This window comes from Chiloscyllium plagiosum, chromosome 23 (genome assembly GCF_004010195.1).
Source record: "Chiloscyllium plagiosum isolate BGI_BamShark_2017 chromosome 23, ASM401019v2, whole genome shotgun sequence".
In the NCBI taxonomy this organism is placed as follows: domain Eukaryota; kingdom Metazoa; phylum Chordata; class Chondrichthyes; order Orectolobiformes; family Hemiscylliidae; genus Chiloscyllium; species Chiloscyllium plagiosum.
This window is the reverse complement of record NC_057732.1, coordinates 15,746,066-15,763,494: the sequence shown is the minus strand read 5'-3', so window position 1 is coordinate 15,763,494 and position 17,429 is coordinate 15,746,066. Positions and strand designations below refer to the sequence as shown.

At 42.2% G+C, this 17,429-nt stretch overlaps 1 protein-coding gene across 1 annotated transcript in view; it reads left to right on the top strand.

Moving 5' to 3' along the window:
• The window catches only part of LOC122561449 (mucin-19-like), a 62,635-nt gene extending 48,730 nt beyond the window's left edge, over positions 1–13,905 (top strand). Inside the window, exons 23-32 of the mRNA XM_043713192.1 lie at positions 1,625–1,684; positions 1,849–1,908; positions 2,213–2,272; positions 2,572–2,634; positions 3,376–3,729; positions 9,406–9,447; positions 10,670–10,729; positions 11,002–11,061; positions 11,334–11,396; positions 13,847–13,905. Of these exons, the coding sequence (XP_043569127.1) occupies positions 1,625–1,684; positions 1,849–1,908; positions 2,213–2,272; positions 2,572–2,634; positions 3,376–3,729; positions 9,406–9,447; positions 10,670–10,729; positions 11,002–11,061; positions 11,334–11,396; positions 13,847–13,905 (881 nt within the window). The remainder of the gene's footprint in view (positions 1–1,624; positions 1,685–1,848; positions 1,909–2,212; positions 2,273–2,571; positions 2,635–3,375; positions 3,730–9,405; positions 9,448–10,669; positions 10,730–11,001; positions 11,062–11,333; positions 11,397–13,846) is intronic.
• The last annotated feature ends 3,524 nt before the right edge of the window (positions 13,906–17,429 follow it).

Below are 17,429 nucleotides of genomic sequence, written 5' to 3'. Positions count from 1 at the left end.
TCCAGCAATGAGAGACATGGAGTCTTAGAGTTGTACATCACGGAAACAGAATCTTCAGTACAACTCGCTCATACCGACCAGATATCCCAACCTAATCTAGTGCCATTTGCCATCCCTTGGCGCATATCCCTCGATACCCCTCCAATTCATATGCACATCCAGATCCCTTTTAAATGCTATAATTGTACCAGCCTCCACCACTTCCTCAGGCAGCTCATTCCATACACACATCACCCTCTTCAGGAAAAGGTTGCCCCGTCGGTCCCTTTTAAATCTTTCCCCTCTCACTCTAAACCTATGCCCACAAGTTCTGGACTTCCCCAGCCCAGGGAAAATACTTTGTCTGTTTATCGTATCCATGTCCCTCATAACTTTACAAACCTCGATAAGGTCACACCTCAGCCTCTGATTCTCAAGGAAAAACAATCCAGCCTATTTAGAATCTCCCGACAGCTCAAATCCGCCAAACCTGACAACATGCTTGTTAATCTTTTCTGAACCCTTTCATGTTTCACAACATCCTTTTGAGTTTGCTGTGAAAATCAAACATGAACAACATTTCCGATGGCAACCAGTCTAACTTCAACATCCACTGATACAAGTACACCAAAGTGAACTTAAAATTCACGTGAGCTGGTGTCGGATCTGTGCTTCATAAAGTATCTCGAGGTCAGGAGCTGGTCAAATTGACATTGGATATTGAGTTCCCATGGACACTATAGCAACAAGAAGAATCTTAAATTTTCATTCATCCACTGGGATCTGGTTTCTGAGATAGCCCTCAGTCTTCTGATTTCTGATACATTAATTGATTGATAGAGCATGTTAAGATGTCCAGGGGTAACAGAATGAAAGCATGAAACTTATTCCCACAGAGACCCAAATTATTTGTGTTAATCAGAACAGCGTAATTATGTCAATGAGTGTTAAGATAAGTGATTTTATAGAGATGTTCACACTTCATCCATGAAACCAACAAGGACAGCCCCTATCACTATACTTCCACCTCTGAATTACAGTCTGACCATATGTAACCATGTCCCACACTGAGAATCTGAGCACTCAACTCTTGAAAGTGATGAGTGCTCTCAAAATGGCTGCTGACTGTCCTCACAGCTGGAGCAAGCCTGACAGTTTCTGTCTGTAGAAAACACACAATGCATATAATTAAAGAAGCATTCATATACCCTGCTGATCTTGAGGCAAGTTTCATACAATGACGTAGAGATCACTGTCTTGTGTTTTCCTCATCTCCAGAGAGCTGATGAAGTCTAGTAGAAATTCAAAGGGACCTTTAGGCAAAGGGTAATATTGATGTTCTGAAGCAGGTGGATCAGCCAATGACATTGAGCATGATCACAGTGGCAATACAAGGTTTCTAGAAGCACAGTATACCTTCAGTTTGTAATAGCCATGTCAAACATGAAAAATAAATCTAGTTTTAGGAATGCTATTGGCAATAAAGTATTCAGATAGTTCAGTAAAAATCCATTTCAGATGATAAATCTAATGCTGTGAACAGTATGATGCAGCATCACGAATCAGTAATATGGAACTTTGTTATTGCTGCGGCAAAATCAAATAGGATACAATGTTGGTTAATGTGTGTCTTTCTCTTCAAAAGAAGCGACCACAACAACAGGGACAAGCACAATAACTGCAACGACTGTCAGTTCGACAACTGGTGAGCGAAATCATTTTTAACAATCAGGACAAGTTAAGGGTTAACAAAGAAATGAAATGTAATTGAAATTGAAATGTAAGTGAAATGTAAATGTAAATCCTCCACAACCTATTCCATTCTAATTGGATGTAATGATTGTGAATGCATGCCATTTTCTTCAAAAGAATCAACAGCTACAACACTAACAACCATCACAAGTGGATCTACTGCCAGTTCCACAACTGGTGAGTAACATCCCCTTTCACATTACATTACAATGTATTTTCACATCAGATTATCTTCATAGCTTCAAATCTGAGAGGGAAATGACAGTTTCATCTTAGTTCTTTGTCAATGAAATTACGTCCATATTTTCATCAAAACTCTTGTCCATTTCACATTCCTGTGGTGCCATGTAAATGAACATTGATTAGATTGTCGTAAAATCTCTGCAACTCAGGTCACTTTGCCTTTCTGATTAAAATTACAAGAGTGGAGTCTAAACTAAGTTGGCATCTGGTGATTTTGAATATCATTCATACATTTCAGAAGAAACAACCAAATCTGTACCACCAACTACAACTGGCTCTATCAGTGCTTCGACAAGAGGTGAGTGAGGAATTCCTTCAGTGTGGAATAGCCAGGCCTGAGTGGGAAATGATATTGTTACCTTAATTTTTAATAGGTCATTTCTGCCAAATGAATATATTCATCCTCGCGGAGCAATGTCTTAAGTTCAAAACTAAAATACGAAAGGCGGCAGGCACCAGTGAGTGCTCGAGCACATCCGATTCACGGCAGCTACCGGGGTATCTGGCCCTGGGTATTTCTGTGATGCTGACATTTGCACAATACTGTCTTCTCCCAACTTGGGCGTATTGAATGTGATTGCATTTGTTTCACTTCAGAACAAACAACGACAACAACAGGGATAACCACCACACCGAGTTCAACTGCCAGTTCCACAACGGGTGAGTGCTGCCTTTTCTTCACTCCACATGATAAATAATTAAATGACATAAATTGGTTACAACTTCAATCCCTGGTCAGTGAAATGTCAGTGTCAGTTGAGTTTGACGTGTCATTCTCACAACTCAGGAGTTTGTGGGATCACCAGCCCTTCCTGAAACTTGAACATCAACAACATCTGCAGCTTTGATCTCCAGCAATCTCCCTGGTATTAGATCAAGAATGGTTCCCACCCAGCATGCAGATAAATGTTAACAATTGATAATTGCCAGTGTAACCCAACACCCAGGATTGGTTTACCGCAACATTATTGTTTACTCATCCCCAATATGCACATTAAGTGTCTGCTCAAACATCAAGTTTAGCAAAACAAAGTGAGGACTCAAAGTGTGCTGATGATGTGACAGAACATAGAGTGAATTTTCTGAGGTTACTCAGCAGATGTGGCATCATCTCTGTGTCCAGAAACACAGTCAGCGCTCCAAATCCTCCGACTTGTTTGGAACTTCGCAAGAAATCATTGGGCTTCCAGCATAAGAACATGTGTGAAGTATTTCCTCCTGAACATGGTGTGATGATTAACATTCTGGTGATATATGCTTCCATCCAGCAACAAGGAATTGTGCTTTTTTGAAAGTATAATTAAATGTTAAAAATGCTGGTTTGCTACTTACTGGTTTAGAATGCACCTTTTCTATTTGTTTCATGCGGGTGTTAAATGTTCTGCAACTTTTCTATTCCAGAGGTGATCTGTCTTGGTGAATGGTCATCCTGGTCCAATACGCACACACCAAACACCACCAGTCCATATGATTTTGAACTGATCTACCCTGTGCGCAAGCGATTGTGTTCTCTATATGATTCTATTGGAGACATTCAGTGTCAATTGGTCCAAAACACTTCAAGGCCACCCAGTGAATCAACAGAACACGTGAAGTGTATTAGAGGATTAGGATTGCTGTGTCGTCTTCACCAAAATTCATCACAGGAATTTTGTTCAGACTACCAAATTCGAGTTTGCTGTGAAAATCAAGCCTCAACAACACTTCCGACGACAACCGGTCTAAGGACAACCTCCACTGAAACAAGTACACCTGGTAAATCTAAAATTCATGTGTGCTGGAGTTGGGGGCCATGCTTTACAAAGTGTCTCAAGGTCAGGAGCTGTTCCAGCTGACGTTGGATATTGAGTTCCCATAGACACTGTAGCCATTGGAGAAATCATAAAATTTTCATTCAAGCACTGGGCTCTGGTTTCTGATATATCCCTCACTTATCTGATTTCTGATAGATTAATTGACTGATAGAGCATGTTACAATATGCAGGGGGAAGTGAATGCGAGTATGAAAACCTCTCCCAGCAGAGCCCCAAATGAATTGTGTTAGTCAGAACAGTATTTTTATTTCAATGGGAGTTCAGATGAGTGTTTTTGTCAAAATGTTTACATTTCATCCATGGGACAAATGAGTGTGGCCCCTATCGCTGTAGTTCCACCTCTCAATTATCAGCCTGACCATGTGTAACCATGTCCCATGTTGAGAATCTGAACACTCAAGCTGGCAAAGTGGTGATTGCTCTCAAAATGGCTGTTACCTGCCTTATAGCTGGAGCAAGACTGACAGATGCTGCCTGTAGGAAATACGCAATGCACATAATTGAACAACTGTTTGTTCTGTTTATTAATGAGGAGGGAAGTCTCACACAATGATCTCGGGTTCACTGTGTTGTGGTTTCCTCATCTCCAACCAGCTGATGAAGTCTGGTAGCAAGTCAAATGGTTCTTCAGGAGATGGGTAACATTGATTTTCTGAAGCAGGTTGATCAGCCAATTGCATTGAGCATGATCACAGTGGCAATACAAGGTTTCTGGAAGCACATTATACCTTCAGTTTGTAATAACCATGTCAAACATGAAAAATAAATCTAGTTTTAGGAATGCTATTGGCTGTAAAGTATTCAGATAGTTCAGTGAAAATCCATTTCAGATGATAAATCTAATGCTGTGAACAGTATGATGCAGCATCACGAATCAATAATATGGAACTTTGTTAATACTGCGGCAAAATCAAATTGATTACAATGATGGTTAGTGTGTGTCTTTCTCTTCGAAACAACAGGGACAAGCACCTCAACTGCAACGACTGTCAGTTTTCGACAAGAGGTGAGTGAGGAATTCCTTCAGTGTGGAATAGCCAGGCCTGAGAGGGAAATGATATTGTTACCTTAGTTCTTTAATAGGTCATTTCTGACAAATGAATACCTTCATCCTAGTGGAGCAAAGTCTTCAGTTCAAAACTAAAATACCAGTGAGTGCTCGAGCACATCCAAATCACAGCAGCTCTGGGAGTATCTGGCACTGGATATGTCTGTGATGCTGACATTTGCACAATACTGTCCTCTTCCAACTTGGGCGTATTGAATGTGATTGCATTTGTTTCACTTCAGAACAAGCAACGACAACAACAGGGATAACCACCACACCGAGTTCAACTGCCAGTTCCACAATGGGTGAGTGTTGCCTTTTCTTCATTCCACATGATAAAGAATGAAATAAGTTAAAGCAGTTAAAACTTTAATCCTGGTCTATGAAATTTCTCTGTCAGTCGAGGTCTATATGTCATAGTCTCAACTCACATGTTTGTAGGAACTTGAACCATTCCTGAGACTTGAACTTCATAGAACATAGAACATAGAACAATACAGCACAGAACAGGCCCTTCGGCCCACATTTGTGCTGAACATTTGTCCTAGCTTAAGCATTTATCCATGTACCTATCCAATTGCCGCTTAAAGGTCACCAATTATTCTGACTCTGCAACTGCCACAGGCAACGCATACCTTGCCCCCACCACTCTCTGGGTAAAGAACCTACCCCTGCCACCCCCCCTATACCTTCCATCCTTCACCTTAAATTTATGTCCCCTTGCAACACTCTGTTGTACCCGGGGAAAAAGTCTCTGACTGTCTACTCTATCTATTCCCCTGATCATCTTATAAACCCCTATCATGTCACCCCTCATCCTTCGCCGTTCCAATGAGAAAAGGCCTAGCACTCTCAACCTGTCCTCATATGACCTATTCTCCATTCCAGGCAACATCCTGATAAATCTCCTCTGCACCCTCTCCAAAGCTTCCACATCTTTCCCGGTGACCAGAACTGCACACAGTACTCCAAATGTGGCCTTACCAAGGTCCTGTACAGCTGCAACATCACCTCATGTCTTTTGAATTCAATCCCTCTGCTAATGAACGCTAATACACCATGGGCCTTCTTACAAGCTCTATCCACCTGAGTGGCAACTTTCAAAGAGCTATGAACATAGACCTCAAGATCCCTCTGCTCCTCCACCTTACTTTGGATCATCAATATACAAAGCTTTGATCTTTGGCAGAGAATCTCCCTGGTATTGGATCATAATGGATTCCCACAGGGTTCCCACAACCCAGGTGGCCTCCTTCTTCAAACATCGCAATATCCCCCCAGACGTGATCGACGATGCTCTCCACTGCATCTCCTCCACTTCCCGCTCCCCCGCCTTTGAGCCCTACCCCTCCAATCGCCACCAGGACAGAACCCCACTGGTCCTCACCTACCACCCCACCAACCTCCATGTACAGCGTATCATCCGCCATCATTTCCGCCACCTCCAAATGGATCCCACCACCAGGGATATATTTCCCTCACCTCCCCTATCAACGTTCCAAAAAGACCACTCCCTCCGTGACTCCCTTGTCTGGTCCACACCCCCCACCAACCCAACCTCCACTCCCAGCACCTTCCTGTGCAACCGCAAGAAATGCAAAACTTGCACCCACACCTCCCCCCTTACTTCCCTCCAAGGCCCCAAGGGATCCTTCCATATCTGCCACAAATTCACCTGCACCTCCACACACATCATTTACTGCGTCCGCTGCACCCGAACTGGCCTCCTCTATATTGGGGAGACAGGCCACCTACTTGCGGAACGTTTCAGAGAACACCTCTGGGACACCCGGACCAACCAATCCAACCACCCCGTGGCTCACCACTTCAACTCCTACTCCCACTCCGCCAAGGACATGCAGGTCCTTGAACTCCTCCATCGCCAGACCATAGCAACACGACGGCTGGAGGAAGAGCGCCTCATCTTCCGCCCAGGAACCCTCCAACCGCAAGGGATGAACTCAGATTTCTCCAATTTCCTCATTTCCCCTCCCCCCACCTTGTCTCAGTCCCAACCCTCGAACTCAGCACCACATTCCTAATCTGCAATCTTCTTCCTAACCTCTCCGCCCCCACCCCCACTCCGGCCTATCACCCTCACCTAACCTCCTTCCACCTATCGCATTTCCAACGCCCCTCCCCCAAGTCCCTCCTCCCTACCTTTTATCTTAGCCTGCTTGGCACACTTGCCTCATTCCTGAAGAAGGGCTCATGCCCGAAACGTCTATTCTCCTGCTCCTTGGATGCTGCCAGACCTGCTGCGCTTTTCCAGCAACACATTTTCAGCTCTGATCTCCAGCATCTGCAGTCATCACTTTCTCCCACAGGGCATACCAATAAATGTTAATAGTTGATGAGTGCGAATGTAACTCAACACCCAGGTTTAGATTTCCATACCAATATTGATTACCTACTCCCATTGTACATCTGTCCTTGATATTAAGTATCTGCTTTTTCATCAACTTTAACTAAAGAAGATTAAGACTCACAACAGAATGCTGGTTGTTCTGGTGATGTGACAGAACAAGACTTTTCTGAAGAAAGACAACAGATGTGCTATCATCTCCATGTCCAGAAACACCGTCAACAATCCCAGTCCTTCGACATCTTTGGAATTTTGCTCTGATTCCTCTGGCTTTCTATAAAAATGTACACCAAGTATTTTTTTTTTGAACATTGTGTGACGATTGGCATTCTGGTGATATCTGCTTCCAACCAGCAACAATGAATTTTGCTTTTTTAAAGTACAGTTAAATGTTCAGAATTCTTCTTTGTCACTTATGTAATTTGAATGCTCCTTTTCTGTTTGCTTCATGTGTGAGTTAAATATTCTCCAACTTTTCTATTGGTGATCTGTGTTGGTAAATGGTCTTCCAGGTCCTATAAACACACGCCAAACTACTTCAGTCCAAATGATGTTGAATTTGTGGGACACTCATGGAAGGGATTGTCTTCTAACCCTGATTCCAACTGAGACATTCAGTGTCAATTTGTCCAACACACTTCAAGATTCCTAAGTGAATCACAGGACAACATGGATTATATTAAAGAGTAGGATTACTGTGTGATCACTCCAGCAATTACATCATAGAGTCAGACCCTTCGGTGCAACTCTTCCATGCTGATCAGATATCCTTACCTAATCTGGTGCCAATTGCCAGCACCTGGCCCATATCCCTCTAAACCCTTCCAATTCATTAGCCCTTCTAGATGCCTTTTAAATGCTGTAATTGCACCAGCCTCTCCCACTTCCTCTGGGAGCTCATTCCGTTCAAGCATGACCCTTTGTGTGAAAAGCTTGCCCCTTAGGTGCCTTTTATATCTTTTTTCCCCCTCACCCTAAACCTATGGCCTTTTAATCTGGACTCGCCCACCACAGGGACCTTGTCTGTTTATTGTATCTGTGCCCCTCATGATTGTATAAACTTCTATAAGGTCACCTCTCAGCCTCTGATGCTCCTCTGACAGCCCCAGACTATTCAGCCTTTCCCTATAGTTCAAATCCTCCAATTCTGGCAACATCCTTGTTAATCTTTTCTGAACCCTTTCAAGTTTCACAACATCCTTTCAAGTTTGCTGTGAAATCAAATATCAACAATACTTCCAATGACAACCGGTCTAAATTCAACTTCTACTAATATAGGTACACCTAGTGAATCTAAAATTCACGTGTGCTGGTATCGGATCCGATATTCACAAAGAGTCTCGAGGTCAGGATCTGGTCACATTGACATTGGATATTGAGTTCCCATAGACACTGTAGCCATGGGAAGAATCTTAAATTTTCATTGACCCACTGGGGTCTGGTTTCTGAGCTGTGCCTCACTCGTCTGATTTCTAATAATTAAGCGACAGATAGAGAATGTTAAGATGTCCAGGTGTAACAGAGTGACAGCATGGAAATCTTTTTCCATGGGGTCCCAAATGGTTTGTGTTAGTCAGAACATCATATTGATATCAATGATAGTTCAGATAATTGCTTTTGTAGAGGAGTTTACATTTCATCCATTGGACCAGTGAGGACAGCCTTTGTCATTGTACATCCACCTCTCAGTTTTCAGTCTGACCATATGTAACCATGTCCCACACTGAGAATCTGAGCACTCAACTTGGGAAAGTGATGACTGCTCTTAAAATGGCTGCTGAGGGAGGTTTCACACAATGATCTAGGGTTCACTGTGTTGTGCTTTCCTCATCTCCAGATGAAGTCTGGTAGCAAATCAAAGGGATCTTCAGGTGATGGGTAACATAGATGTTCTGAAGCAGATGGATCAGCCAATCACATTGAGCATTATCACAGTGGCATTACAAGGTTTCTAGCAGCATGGTGTGCCTTCAGTTTCGAATACCCATGCCAAACATGAATAATAATTCTCGGTTTAGGATTACTATTGGCACAAAGTTGACAGAAAAAAACATTTCATTTGTTAAATTGAATGCTGTGAATAGTATGATGCAGCAGCATGAATCAATAATATGGAATTTTCTTAATGCAGTGACAAAATCAAATTGGATGCTATGATTGTTAATGTGTGTCTTTCTCTTCAAAAGAAGCAATCACAACAACAGGGACAAGCACCTCAACTGCAACGACTGTCAGTTCTACAACTGGTGAGCGAAACCATTTCTAACAATCAGGAAGCATTTTGCCCAAATATTTTTCTTCATGTTGGCATTTGACAATGTCTTTGCTTCTTCATCACCAATACATAACTTGTTTTCTGAAGACCTGCATTAATTTGGGTCTAAATCTCTACTCAGTTTGAATGTATGAATCTCAATTCCCTCATTGAAGGAAAACATATATTTAGTTGTTACTTAGTTTACACAAATCTGTTGCACTCATTTTTTTTCATGCCTTCATAAAGAAATGAAATGTAAATCTTTCTCAATTTGTTGCATTCCAATTGGATGTAATGATTGTGAATGCATTTCTTGAGGTGTAGTGGACAGCGAAGAGGGTTACCTCAGATCACAACAGGATCTGGACCAGATGGGCCAATGAGCTGAGAAGTGGCAGATAGAGTTTAATTTAGATAAATGTGAGGTGCTGCATTTTGGGAAAGCAAATCTTAGCAGGATTTATACACTTAATGGTAAGGTCCTAGGGAGTGTTGCTGAACAAAGAGACCTTGGAGTGCAGGTTCATAGCTCCTTGAAAGTGGAGTCGCAGGTAGATAGGATAGTGAAGAAGGCATTTGGTATGCTTTCCTTTATTGGTCAGAGTATTGAGAACAGGTGTTGGGAGGTCATGTTGCGGCTGTACAGGGCATTGGTTAGACCACTGTTGGAATATTGCATGCAAATCTGGTCTCCTTCCTATCGGAAAGATGTTGTGAAACTTGAAAGGGTTCAGAAAAACTTTACAAGGATGTTGCCAGAGTTGGAGGATCTGAGCTACAGGGAGAAGCTGAACAGGATGGGGTTGTTTTCCCTGGAGCATCGGAGGCTGAGGGGTGACCTGATAGAGGTTTACAAAATTATGAGGGGCATGGATAAGATAAATAGACAAAGTCTTTTCCCTGGGATCGGGGAGTCCAGAACTAGAGGGCATAGGTTTAGAGTGAGAGGGGAAAGATATAAAAGAGACCTAGGGGGCAACGTTTTCATGCAGTTTAAGGAATGAGCTGCCAGAGGATGTGGTGGAGACTGGTACAATTGCAACATTTAAGAGGCATTTGGATGGGTATATGAATAGGAAGGGTTTGGAGGGATATGGGCTGGGTGCTGGCAGGTGGGACAAGATCGGGTTGGGATTTCTGGTCGGCATGAATGGGTTGGACCGAAGGGTCTGTTTCCATGCTTTACATCTCTATGACTCTATGACTCTAAGAATCAACAGCTACAACACAAACAACTACCACAAGTGGATCTACTGCCAGTTCCACAACTGGTGAGTAACATCCCCTTTCACATTACATTACAATGTATTTTCACATCAGATTACCTTCATAGCTTCAACCAATTGTCTCTGAAAGTACATCCAAATATTCTTCAGAACTCTTATCCATTTCACATTCCTGTGGTGCCATGTCAATATACATTGATTATACATCGTAAAATCTCTGCAACTCAGGTCACTTTGCCTTTCTGATTAAAATTGCAAGAGTGGAGTCTAAACTAAATTGGCATCTGGTGATTTTGAATATCATTCATACATTTCAGAAGAAACAATCACATCTGTACCACCAACTACAACTGGTTCTACCAGTGCTTCGACAAGAGGTGAGTGAGGAATTCCTTCAGTGTGGAATAGCCAGGCCTGAGAGGGAAATGATATTGTTACCTTAGTTCTTTATCAGGGCATTTCTGCCAAATGAATACCTTCATCCTCACGGAGCAATGTCTTCAGTTCAAAACTATAATACGAAAGGCGGCAAATCACGGCAGCTACCGGGGTATCTGGCCCTGGGTATTTCTGTGATGCTGACATTTGCACAATACTGTCCTCTCCCAACTTGGGCGTATTGAATGTGATTGCATTTGGTTCACTTCAGAACAAACAACGACAACAACAGGGATAACCACCACACCGAGTTCAACTGCCAGTTCCACAACGGGTGAGGGCTGCCTTTTTTCATTCCACATGATAAAAATGAAACAAGATAAATTAGTTTCAATTCAACTCCCTGGTCAGTGAAATGCCAGTGTCAGCTCAGTTTGATTTGTCAAAGACTCAGCTCAGGAACTTGTGGGATTAACTGGTATGCCTGAGACTTGAATATCACCAACATCTGTAGCTTCGATCTCCAGCAGACAATCTTCCTGGTTTTGGATCGGGATGGATTCCCACACAGCATGTAAATAAATGTTAATAATCGATGAGTGCCAGTGGACCCCAACACCCAGGTTTGAATGTCTGCAGTATTGAATATTCATTCCTATTATTCATCCACCCTGGACCTTAAAGTTTTGCTGATGCACAAAATGTAACTGCATAATCTTAGCACTCAAAACAAAATACTGGTTATCATGGAGATGTGATGATAATGACAGTGATGAATGTGCACATGTGTATTGCATCCACATTCCATAAATTCAAACACTGAAAAATCAGTGTCATGACCTTCATCTTTCACAATGATACCATTTGATGCAGAGCTTGACATTAAAATAGAGGAATAACAAAACTGACAGGGTTAAGCTGATTGAGCCAAATGCTTATCTGTTCTGTGTATTTGTTGCAGTCTGCTCCTGAACCTCTTTCGGTACTGATTTAGTGTCATAGAGATGTAAAGCATGGAAACAGACCCTTCGGTCCAACTCATTCATACCGACCAGATATCCCAACCCAATCTAGTCCCATCCGCCAGCACCCAGCCCATATCCTTCAAAACCCTTCCTATTCATTTATCTATCCAGGTGCCTTTCAAATATTGCAATTGTACTAGTCTCCATCACATCCGCTGGCAGATCATTCCATACACGTTCCACCCTCTGCATGAAAATGTTGCCCCTTAGGTCTCTTTTTCATCTTTACACTCTCACCCTAAACCTATGCCCTCTAGTTCTGGACTCCCCAACCCCAGGGAAAAGACTTTGCCTATTTATCCTATCCATGACCCTCATAATTTAGTAAACCTCTATAAAGCCACCCCTCACCCTCCGACGCTCTAGGGAAAACAGCCCCAGCCTGTTCAGCCTCTCCCTGGAGCTCAAATCCTCCAACCCTGGCAACATCCTTGTAAATCTTTTCTGAACCCTTTCAAGTTTCACAACATCTTTCTGATAGGAAGGAGACCAGAATTGCACACAATATTCCAACAGTGGCCTAACCAATTTCCTGACCAGCCACAACATGATCTCCCAACTCCCATACTCAGTACTATGACTAATAAAGGAAAGCATACCAAGTGACTTCTTCACTATTCTAGCCACCTGCGATTCCACTTTCAGGGAGCTATGAACTTGCACTCCAAGGTCTCTTTGTTCAGCAACACTCCCTAGGACCTTACCACTTAGTGTATAAGTCCTGCTAAGATTTGCTTTCCCAAAATGCAGCACCTCACGTTTATCTAAATTAAACTCCATCTGCCACTTCTCAACCCATTGGCCCATCTGACCAAGATCCAGTTGTAATCTGAGGTAACCTTCTCCACTGTCCACTACACCTCCAATTTTGGTGTCATCAGCAAACTTACTAACTGTACCTCTTATGCTCGCATCCAAATCATTTATGTAAATGACAAAAAGTAGAGGACCCAGCACCGATCCTTGTGGCACTCCACTGGTCACCGGCCTCCAGTTTGAAAAACAGCCGTCCATCACCACCCTCTGTCTTCTACCTTTGAGCCAGTTCTGTGTCCAAATGGCTAGTTCTCTCTGTATTCCATGAGATCTAACCTTGTTAACAAATCTCCTATGGGGAACCTTGTTAAATGCCTTACTGAAGTCCATATAGATCAAATCCACTGCTCTGCCCTCATCAATCCTCTTTGTTACTTCTTCAAAAAACTCAATCAAATTTGTGAGAAATGATTTCCCACACACAAAGCCACATTGACTATCCCTAATCAGTCCTTGCCCTTCCAAATACTTATACATCCTGTCCCTCAGGATTCCCTCCAACAACTTGCCCACCACTGAGGTCAGGCTCACTGGTCTATAGTTCCCTGGCTTGTCTTTACCGCCTTCTTAAACAGTGGCACCACGTTTGCCAACCTCCAGTCTTCCGGCACCTCACCTGCGACTGTTGATGATACAAATATCTCAGCAAGAGGCCCAGCAATCACTTCCCCAGCTTCCCACAGATTTCAAGTGTACACCTGATCAGGTCCTGGGGATTTATCCACGCTTATGCAGTTCAAGACAAACAGCACTTCCTCCTCTGTAATCTGGACATTTTGCAAGATGTCACCATCTATTTCCCTACAGCCTATATCTTCCATGTCCTTTTCCACAGTAAATACTGATGCAAAATACTTATTTCCAATCTCCCCCATCTCCTGCAGTTCCCCACAAAGGATTCAAGTTCCACGTATTGATTGTTGTGAATGATTCTTTCTTTCAGAGCAAAAAACTACAACAACTGAGACAACAACCACAGCCAGTTCCACATCCCGTGAGTGAAGTCTTCTTTCATTAACCCTGAGGATTGTTTTTATTTAGAAAGGATTGTTACAGCTTCAGTTCTTGGCCAGTAAAAACCTTGGTCGCCTTTTCTTCTTGCAACAATTTGTTTCATCTGACTGTAATCAAACTAAGTCATACTATTTCTACACTGTGACCATTAACACCTGTGCACTTTAAAATAATCCCTCGTCTGCAGAGAGTTTTGGATTATTTCAAGTGGCAGACAAAAGAAATCTATGTATTCATACCTATTCACACATTTCCTTTTTATTTTGAATATACATCAAGCCTGACTCTTCTCCCAAAGCCGCTCCAGTTGGAATTGAATGCATTGGTTAGATGATTTATGCTTTTGTTTGTTCTTTAGAAGAATCAGCTGAGAGAATTAAAATGCTGGACGTCATTGTGGGCAAACATTTCATTTGGCTTTGAAAATGCATTGATATTTTAAGTGTCAGTGCAGTCTTCAATGGGCTAAATGGCCTGCCTCCACATTGTAAGCATTCTGTGATAAATATGTACTGAATGGATTCAGTACCGCAAGCCTGAAGTTCCAAAATGCTGCCACGTTTTGGAGTGCTTGTCATTTATGTTTGTAGAAGACAGGCTTTATACTAGTCTGGAAATTGTTTGCTTAGACAGCTGTAGTAAGAGTTTTTGATTGCATTTGCTTTTCTTCAATAGAAACCACAACAATATCAGAGACAACCACCACAGTCATCTCCACAACTAATGAATGGAGTCTTCTTTATTGGATATGAGCAGTTAATCTTAAAATTGGTGGAGTTGAGTGTACAGATGATAGGTGGGATGGTGGTCATACCACTTGGTGAAATTTAAATTCAGTTAATAAATCTGAAATTAAACTGCAGATAGTGAAACTATGGTTGACTGTCATAAAAATCCATCTAGATCATTAATGTAGGAAATCTCTCATCCTTGCCTGGTGTGGCCCATGTGTATCTCTTTCTGAGAGTATGACGTAGGAGTAGAAATATGCCAGGCAAAAGTGAGGGCTGCAGATGTTGGAAACCAGAGTCTAGATTAGAGTGGTGCTGGAAACACGCAGCGGATCAGGCAGCATCTGAGGAGCAGGAAAATCGACGTTTCGGGCAAAAGCCCTTCATCAGGACTGAAGGCAGGGAGTCATCAGGGTGGAGCCTTCAGCTATCCTTAGTAGCCACACACGCAGAAAACAAGCAACATGAATTCGACTGGGACAACACTACTATCGTGGGGCAAGCCAGACAGAGAACAGCCAGGGAATTCCTAGAGGCATGGCATTCATCCACAAACTCCATCAACAAACACATCAACCTGGACCCAATATACCAACCACTACAGCAGACAGCTGAAACTGACAACCGGAAACGGCAGGGACAGACCACTATAAACACAGGAGGAAACATCAAAGAAGCGCTTCGCAGGAGGCTCCCAAGCACTGATGATGTCGCCTAGCCAGGGGACGAAACGTTTGCAACAAAAACTTCCAGCTCGGTGAACAGAACCACAACATACACATTAATATACAATTAAATATATATATATATATATAAATAATAACCAGTAAACAAAAAAAGAGGAAATAAAACCAGTAAAGACAAAAGGGAGCCTGAACTCTTCAATGTCCTCTGGAATGGCCAAGTAAGCTACCCAGTTGTATCAGACTACTACAAAGTCTAAAGAAGGGAATAAAACTGGACTGACTACCCAGACACCAGAATCAATAAGGTAAACCCAAACTTGTCAATCCTGCAAAGTCCCTCTTACGATTATCAAGGGCATCTTGTGTGAATGTTGGGAGTACTGTCCCACAGACTATAGTCAAGCAATAGTCATACCGATAACTTGACAGACAAAGCCTCAAACACCACTGCCACCATCCCATTAAAGGTACTGACACAGTGGTATGCAGTCAGGAAGGAGTTCCCTGGAAGTTCCCTGGATCTCACATGGAGATGGAAGAACTAGACAATGTATGAATTACTAGCAGAATTAGGACACTGAGCTTTTCAGGCCTGCTGAACCATTCAATAAGATCATTAACAATATGCTCACATTTTGAACTCCTTGTTCCTTGCTATCCCCAATGATCATTGTTAGGCAAAGAAATTAATCTAACCCTGACTTAAAAGTATTAAATTATACCACTTCCACAGGCTTTGAAGCAGGGAATGCCAAAGTCAAACAACCACCAAAAATCCATAGCCACCACCTCCCCCACACCCCATTAAGGGGGCATCTCCTAACTTTTATATAGTGGGCATTAGTTCTGGATCTACACACACAGGAGGATACATCTTTTCCATATCCCACCTTGCCAAGTATATTTGGGATCTTACAAAATTCATTAAGTCACCCCTTGCTCTTGTAAACTCCAACTGAAACAAACCCAATCTGTCCAAACTATCTTAATAAAACAACTTTCTCATTCCAGGCATGATCTAATAAAAAATCCTGTAGTTAAATAGGGAAGCCAAGACTGCACATAGTATTTGAAATAGATAAAATTCCTCTGATAATGAAAGACAGCACTCCATTAAACTTCTTAACTACTGATTGTAGCTCCAAATTTGTTTTTACAACTCATGCTCCAGAGCACCTAGATCCCTCTGTATTTCAGTCTTTTCTCAATTTAGAAGTACTTCGTTAATGATTTTTTAAAACTCTTGCCAAAGTGAACAACTTTGCATTTTTCCACATTATACTCCTTCTGCCAGATTTCTTCCCATTCACTTAATCTAATTATATTCATCTGAATCTTCTTATGGCACCTTCTCAATATACTTTCCAATCTCTCTTTGGGTCATATGAAAGTTTAGTTTCATACAATTGCTCCCTTTATCTAAGTTATAAACTGTAAAAAGCTGAGGCGCCAGCAGAGAATCCTATGGGAATGCACTCAGCACATATCCTGTCACTCAGAAAAAAATGACATTTATATAAGCTCTCTGACATCTGCCAGCCAGCCAATCTATTGTTATACTAAAATGTTACCCTCGACACCATAAGCTCCTACCTGGCAACAACATTCATCCTGTAAAATGTCTTCTGGAAATTCAAGTACAGAATGTCGAGATTCCTCTTTATTAACAGCATGTGTTTCTCCTTTAAAGAACTCCAATAAACTGGTTAACTATGATTTTCCTGTCACAAAATCATGCTGACTCTCCCCAATTAGCTTCAGTTTATCTAAGTTTTCAGGTCTATCTGCTTACTGGTTGAATATAGTGCCTTCCTGGAGACAGTTGTCAAATATCCAACTTGTAATTTCCTGGTTTCTGCCTCCCTTCTCAAATAGAGGAGTTTTGCTTGCTATTTTCCAGTCTGATGGGATCTTTCCAGAAGCTATCTAGAATCAAAGAATCAGGCCATTTGGTCCTTCAAGTTCACAACAGCTCTCCGAAGAGCATCTCACAGAAACTCAGCCTCTACCCTATAACACTGCATTCCCCATGGCCAACCTACCTCACCTGCACATCTTTGGACTGTGGGAGGAAACTGGACCACAAACCAATGCA